This window comes from Wasmannia auropunctata, unplaced genomic scaffold, assembly GCF_000956235.1.
Source record: "Wasmannia auropunctata unplaced genomic scaffold, wasmannia.A_1.0 LD333481.1, whole genome shotgun sequence".
In the NCBI taxonomy this organism is placed as follows: Eukaryota; Metazoa; Arthropoda; class Insecta; order Hymenoptera; family Formicidae; genus Wasmannia; species Wasmannia auropunctata.
The window spans coordinates 28,101-36,443 of NW_012029409.1; the positions used below are offsets into that span (position 1 = coordinate 28,101).

General features: G+C 41.4%; 1 protein-coding gene across 1 annotated transcript in view; it reads right to left on the minus strand.

Moving 5' to 3' along the window:
* Positions 1-6,541, minus strand: part of LOC105459986 (glucose dehydrogenase [FAD, quinone]-like) — a 15,538-nt gene extending 8,997 nt beyond the window's left edge. Inside the window, exons 1-2 of the mRNA XM_011706392.1 lie at positions 6,465-6,541; positions 3,492-3,663 (exon numbers count right to left, since the gene is read on the minus strand). Coding sequence (XP_011704694.1) covers positions 3,492-3,663; positions 6,465-6,507 — 215 coding nt within the window. The 5' untranslated portion in view covers positions 6,508-6,541. The remainder of the gene's footprint in view (positions 1-3,491; positions 3,664-6,464) is intronic.
* Between the last annotated feature and the right edge of the window lie 1,802 nt (positions 6,542-8,343).

Sequence of the window (8,343 nt, forward strand, 5' to 3'; positions counted from 1 at the left end):
CGTGTGCTCTTCCGATCTCATATACAATAAAAATAAAATATATTTAAATAGTGATAAATAAGAAAATTGTTGACAAGTAACGTTTTAATGGCAGTTTGTAAGACCGATATATATAGTGGTTTAAAGGTTAAATATATTTTATTTTTATTGTATATGAGATTTTTTTGTTAACCCTCACATTTAAACATAGTTTTCCTTTTCCCCATCAACAAGTATTCAGAAAACATTTTTATTGTAATTAACTTATAAAATTAGCAGAAGCATAATAGCGGTCTGTCAGACCGACATTGTGGTTAGTGTGATTCTTTTTGGGCGTGATGGTTTAAAGGTTAAAAGTGGAATTTAAGGAATACGAATAGTTAATGATATTTTATTTATCGATATTTTTTTAGTAGAAGGTAAGCTACTTTATTTTAGAATTAATTGCTTTTTAATCGTCAGCGAACGAATATCATTTATGTCTCTCGCGAAAGATACCGATCTCTTATTACGTCTTATCTTAATTCACTTTATTAATGTCCTCTTTAATATGCGAGCGCCAAACGTATCGTGAGAGACACGTGTGACGCAAGTGCAATACGCGCCTTACATCAGTTCGTCTTATAGATATATCGCTGCTCTATCACTCCCAATCAGTGATCACTCCATCAAAATCCAACGATTAAGAAAATCGTCAACGAACGTCTCCGCGAGAGAGTGCATATATAAATAAACAATGTTTCTCATGCTTATGTAAATTTACTGCAATAAATATGCCAAGTGACTCAGGCTTGTCTAATTGCCGGCGGCGTATATGTAAAGACAGGTCGAGAAACGTATAAAGCTCTATCAAACCTGTTTCCATCTTCGCTAAACGGGTTCCCGTATGACACGTAATAAACTTCGAGGCACACGCTCTGTTCTTTTCCTTTTTCCCTCTTTTTTTCCTTTGACGGTCGCGGTTTCGCAGATCACTTTGCGTCCTTCGCGCATGATAGGACAGGACGAGCATATATATGTATAAAACGACGAAAGTATATCGTTTAACAGAAATTTTCTCTTAAACTTACATCTGAATATTAAGATTATATTAAGACGTAAAAGAAAACAATTCCGAAAATTCTAAGCGGAGAAAAGGTTCTGTGAAACATCATTTTTAGGAACCAAATAAATAAATTAGATAAATAGACTTAAAAGTTAAATAGGTTAAAATAAATAATTTTGTCTCACGTTTTACATAATTTTTTTACGTTTATATTTATTAGGGTGGGCCGAAAAAATTTTTTTTTTAAATTGATTAGTAATACCCCCCAAAAGTTAGCTATAGACCTCAATATGATAAAATTTTATCAAAATCGATTAATATCTTCAGGTTGCCCTTCGACCTTGCAGTTAGTAAGTTTATGCATTTCTTCAAAGATGTGTCAAAATTCGAAAAAAATCTTTGAATTGCAATACAATTTAGTATTATCTGTTGTTTTCTGGTCGCTGAACACGAATTCAAGATCAGAAGTATACATTTCAAAATAACGGATATGAAATATATTCTTAAATAATACATTAAGATTTCTCGAAAAATATGATAGATATGGATTTCAAATACAAATTGTACGGTTCGGGGAGATATAATCATGGACACATTGGTTGCGACACTCTCTTTTTTATAGGTTTCAAAACGTACTAATATTTTGCAAATGCGGACCACGATTGATGTTATATACTGTCTTTAGACTAAAGATAGTACATCGTAAAGATAGTACATTCGCATTTGCAAGATATTAGTTATCTATAAAATATATATTATGTATATTAAATATATATTAAAAAGTTATAAAAGAAGTGTCGCAACCGATGTGTCCACGACTGTACATAAGAAAATATCATTAATTTTATTTTAAGTGGCGTCGTTAAGATCAGATCATCAAGATCATATCGATTTTTTTAAACGGAATTACATATTTATCTTACATAATACAATTCCTCTAATTATTCTGCATATAAAAGTATTAAGGTAAAGTTATCGAAAAAATCAATATTTTACGAGATATTTTATACTTTATCATATTTTTGATATATAATATGAAATATCTCGTTAATTATTGATTTCTTAATAATGATACCTAATAATTTTAGGCACAGAATGAGATAAATCGATTGGTGTAAAGAAAACACACAGTTGCTTTAAAAATTTATAAGAAATACATAAACTTACTAATTTCAAAGTCAAGGGGCAACCTGAAGATATTAATTGATTTCGATGAAATTTTACCAAGATTATATTGAGATTCACAGCTAACTTTTTGGGGGTATTTAAAAAAAAATTTTATATATATATATATCTAGTTTTTTTCCACGTGATTCGGTGCGTCTTCGTAGCTTCTTCCCCTCGTAAGAGCTCATCGCTTCTTTCGCGCGTCGGTGCGTGGCACCAGCGCAAGTGCGCGTCGATGAGGCGACCAGATGTGACGCAACGAGGAGATGCATCGAAAACAATGGCCCGCGGTATTACGTACGCGCGTATACAACGATCTCGCGTGCGTGGATGCTCGTGTTTTTCCGAGAAACGAAAGAGAGAAATGAGAAGAGGTGCCGGTAATAAGGCGGTACACTCTCCGGCGATATATTACGTGAGTAACGTGTGGCCCGCGACACAATCGTATATACCGCGGGGGGGGGGGGAGAGGAGAGGAAGAAGGGGGTCGGCCCGTGTATTTAGGATTCGTCGCGGAACACTTCCCGCGGATGCGATGCGCCTGTTCTGTTCGCGGAAGAAATCTCTCCCGTCGATAAAGTGCCGAGGAAGATCTCACACGGGGGGGGGGGGGGGGGAGAGGAAAAAGAAGGAGCGCGGCGACGTGTTGTTACATCCAGCGCGCGCGCACAATGCGAGATAAGGAAATCGCTCGGGATGGCAATATATATATAGGCTCGTCCTCGCCATCCGTATATCTTCCGACCTCGATCGAGCGATGCGAAAACGAGGAAACTCGCGAGCTCGCGAGTTTCCTAGTATAGGCTCACGTTCCGGTTATCCGGCTAATTGCTGATAGCCGCGATAGCCCGCGGCACAAATTGACATGTCCAGCGGACTGACGCTCGTGACTCAGCGAGATTTACGAACGCTTTTCAGCGTGACCTCTCTCTCTCTCTCTCTCGGGAGAGATATATCGCTCCTAATTTCCGAGTCCTTTTCATTTTCCTCGTTGTCATTTTAATGCGTCGTTTAATGCGCGCGAGAGTCGATTGTCGCGCGAGTGATCGATGTGCGCACCGCGCGCGCATGTACGTCGCGAATTTAAGTATATGTATACGCGCGCAGATATAGCGACTCCTCAACGAGGTTGATTGCCGCCGTTGCGTAATCCATATCGAAAGGAATCGGCGTCAAAGGCGGACTCGATCGAGGTCTCCCTCTCGTTTACCCGTGACCCATATATGTATATATTATATTCGAATTTAACGATCACCTCGTGATCCGAGGAACGGCGGCGAGTTTTGTATTGAGACTTTACCTCGTGTTGACGCTGCTCGGCGGCGCTGGCCTGTTACACGGGTCCTCGAGGTCGCACTGGCTACGCAAGAAGACTTCGAGCAGCCCCATGAAGAGCATGAAGGACGCGCCGCCGCACGTCGAGGCCAAAGTGGGTCCTGCGGACGTGGTCAACGGACAGTTGCAACTCATCTCTGGAACAGTAACGCCGTTGTTTCATCAATCACGAGGGGGGGGGGGGAGGAAGGGGTGACTCGGCGAAAAATCGGCCTCCTCGCCGCAAACGCCGATCAGAGGCTTCACCGTATGAGACACGGTTCACTTTGACGGATCTAATTGAAATCGCGAGCTCGTATAAAATGTTCTTTTATATACGGTACAGTGAATAATATGTATCGGTATATCGACGAGCTGGGGGGGAAAGGACTTTATCAAATCGTCGCGCGCGTTAATTCCAAGGAGAACGTATTTTATTTGAGAACGTTTCTCTCTAACAACCGCACTGCAGTCAACCAACAATAACTAACCGCAGAAACGCATGATCATTTAATTTACGCGTATTACCGTGATTACATGAATTATGCGATAATCATACATCTCCTTATACCTCTTGAAGATATAACGGTAACTGTCACCGTTTTTTTTTGTTTTGTTGCTGTAACATGATTATATACAGATTAAGATGATTGTTCACTCGAGACGAGATGACGACGAGATGAGACAATCACGACGACGACGTTAACACTCTCCTCTCCTGCTGTATCGGCCTTTAACGCTCCTAATTGGCCGCTCGAGAGGCAAAGCGTGCGATCTGCGGAGGTAATAATATTTTCATTCAGCCGCGAAGGAGCCGAGGCATCTAAGGCAATATCCCTTGACCGGTCATGCACCGATGCAACCGCGCTCCGTCCGAGAGCGCGTTTATCTTCGATCCGGTGCACCGCGCCGGCGGAGCATGAAGTCGAGCTCCGCTCCGTGGAGAACAAAAGCCCCGAAACGAGAGTGAGAGTGCGCATACCGGCGCGGCGTCATCGCCGCCGTCGTCGTCGTCGTCGAAACGTCGTAACGAGCGCGGTAATGTAAAGGTCTATCTACAATGAGAGTAGCAAGTCGTAAGCCGTAAGAAATTGACTAATCATAGTCAAGTATTCTTCTTATATTCGACTGCGATTGGTTAATTTCTTACGGCTTACGACTTACTACTTTCATTGTAGACAGCCCTTAACAGAGTCCTGTAATAGAGTGGATCCAGCCGTAAATTCATTCAGCTCGGCCGTCATCGGCCCGGCGCGATTGAAAGCGGACGCGCGCGCGATTCCTCGCGACGCACGTGCTTTCTACAATGCAATCGACTGCGCCTCTCGGTAACGGAATGCAATGCGCGCGCTCGTATGTATGTATGTATGTATGTACGTGTGCAGCGGTGAAACTTTTTTTTTACACCGCGCGTGTTTCCTCTTCCGACATTTCTCACACTGCAGTCGGATACATAATCGCGCGAGGCGTAACGCGCCGAATGTCTGCCAGCGCGCGAGTCCGCGAGTGAAGCGTAACGATTGTATGTAGGGATTGGCGATTGCGTTAATTCACGTGAGACGCGCGCGTCAAATTTTCGACGAGAAGGGACGAGAGGTGTGGAGAGAGAAAAGAAAAAGCTGCGAGAGCTGCACGCGCCGCACGTCTTCGCTTCATTGAAAAGGGAAAGGTCTAGATGCCAAGGTCGATATTGTGTAAATGGCTGCAGTAATTATTATATTTCAAAGAGACGCAGATATTATAATTTCCCATTAAATGTCCATCAGAGAATTTCTAGAAATTTTCAAACCGATATTCGCTAAGGAAAAAGATAAAGCTCAAATTTTCTTTTCGACAGATCAGAATTTTTACGGATTCTTTATGCGCGTGTCGAAAATCTGTTATCAGTTCGATTAATTTTTTTCTTTTTTTTTTTTTGACGAGAGATGCGGATCTCTTTAATGAGACACGATCTTTATCGACGAAACTAGATCCGACGGGTGTTGTATCGCACGGATGTACATGACACAACACGGCGGCGTGGAGGTAAGGAAACAGAAGGAGAAGCTGTAAAATAGCATGACTTTCGTAATCGACGACGGCGAGACAGTGCGCGGTTCTCGGTCAGTGAACGTAACGGTGTTGAGGCTTTGCGAAGGAGCGTATGACGCTCGAGGGACGTATAGCCGCAGGCGCGAATTCGGGCTCCCGCGATTACGTGCTAAAAGTAAAGTACCATAATGTATGTACCTGAAGTCATACCGGCCGAGCGTAATAAACAAAGTTCTCCCGACGGAGAGATCAAAGTAGGAAATGAGCTCGTCTCTTGTTTGTATACTCCATCAAGGATAAAATAGTATATAATGATAATAACGATCGCGTTTAGTGAAATCGGGATATTGGAGATGTCGGAAATGGTGACTTGTGCGAAATTGCGATATGCAACAATTAATAATATTTCTGAGAGCTATACGTACTCGCGTTTCGCACAAAACGATCATTCGAACGAAACGCAATATAATTTTGTAATATTTTAAACTTCATTCAACACGGGATATAAATTGTGAAATAAAACATAATCGAGCGACATATATTATTTTTGCTCGGCCGCTTTCAAAATAGAACGGTTGATATACCTGTTTAATTATCATTAGACTCTCTTATTATTTATTTTGCGCGCTCGACGTTAATGTGCTTCCTGATTAATCCGCGCTAGATATCTTTCGCTCGAAATGGAGAGAATCGCGATGAAGAAGGTAATTTTCAATCATTTAGAGTAATGGAAGGTATGATTTTGCGCAACTTTTCGCCATTGCCGTGAGTGCGTGCATATACGTGCCTGCGCGTGCGTGCGTATGAACATCAACGGGCCATTGAGAAATTGCTTACTCGTAATCCTATAGCAATCCCGAGCGAGAACGCGCGCCTCGCTTCCCATTTTACGCAAATTATCGCGTACACGTAAATTTAACATACGTACGATAACGAAACAAGTCTTTTCTCTCTCTATAGAGATTTCCCATCGCGTCTCATTCATTGCGCTGATGACATTTGGGATGTAATTAAATTCTAAATATTTTTTTCTGATTTATCATCAAGATTTTAAAAAAATTCTTATTTGCAAAATATAGAAAAACGTGAAAACCTCGTATATATTTATAATATTATGATTGGTACACACGATGCGATTTCTCGCAACCACGTGAAATTACCCCGATCTCGCGTGAACGTTAACTGACGTTCTGCATTCTTCTACTTGTTATTCGTGCATTGTGTTGTGCGATGTGTGCTACACTCAACGCTGCGATCGATCGCGTCTAACAGTTTACAGTTCGACCGCTGCAGCGATGATCGCTCGCCCGGCGGCGTATCGTAGCGCCTGAGAGAGGGTGTTAATTGAAATTTATGTAACTGGAAAAATGCTTAACGTCGGCGTTAACAACGCAATCGCCGCCGAAGTATATCCTTTACCGCAAATTGCCACCACACACTTCTCGAGTGTGAAAATGTAGACGTTACACGCCACGTTACATATACATATATCCGCAGCGTGATTTTTCAGTCAACTTCATCTATTTCGCTATTTTGTTCACCATATTATACACACACATACACATTATATATATATATATATATATATATATATAAATGTGTCTAGTTCCGACGGATATCTCCGATGTGGTAGCGATTTGATTACGGTGTTACGCAACACCGTTACGCGCGTAAGACGATCTCGACGTCCGACTCTTTTAGGATAATCTTGATTTTTATATAATTACGGGATATACGCTCGATAATGGCGAATTTCACTGCGCGAATCAATATGATTAGGAATTATTCTCTCTCCTGTATGTACGACCGGATATCTGCCTAATTGCTTTTTAATGAACGCAGCCGCGCAAGGCTGCACCCTGGTATTTAAAGCATATATTGAACAATTATGTCTTACGCTCCTCATAAAATTTTCCTTTCCAAGCCTTTTATAATGTTTTTTTTTACAGTAAACAAATTACCGTTTCCACGACAGACCGTTATCAGTTTTTTCACAATCGCGCCGTACAATCGCGCCTTCAGGAAGCAAGGCGCGATTATGATAATCTCAAAACTTTTATATAACTTTACGTTCAATTTTACGTTTGATAAACAGAGAGGAATTATCGCGTTTCGTGCATTATACCTCTCGCGCAATTGAATCGATATGATCTTTAAACGCGCTGATATGTCCCTCAAGGACTTGCGAGTGGATATCCTGTCCTGTGCCGGAGAAGAAGACATCACATACACATGTCGATACGGTGACGTTTGTTGCGTTTCAAGGGAAAGGCAGGTCGATCTGACGACGCTTAATGCCAAGGTACACGATTATCAGATAACGAATTAATCCCCGCGTCTATATCCCCGTATTTATTCAATAAGTAATTAACTATATTATACAGAGACGCAATTTCTAGTGGCGGAACCGCTTCAAGCGTGTAATATGCGTCAGAGGCAAGAAGACACGGCTGAGATACGCCTTTCACTCATTTTCCTGTCAGATATGCAAAATATATGTGTAAATATACGAGCATTTATATCCCAGATAGCCAAATGAAATCAAGATGCTATGATGTTGCTGTCAACCGTTGCAGCAATAGATTTCGACAAACTAGAGACAAGGTGCTTCCTCACTAAATGTGTGAAATCTTGCCCTCATGTGAATTCTAGTTTTGGTTATAACAAGTTGATAGCATCTTGATGACATCCTTTTGTTATACGCAACGAATGTACGTATGATAGCAACATGATGGCAGTTATTTTCATCCGTTTGCTATCCGCGTCTAACAGCATGTTGACGGCAACTTGATGGCAACATGACAGCA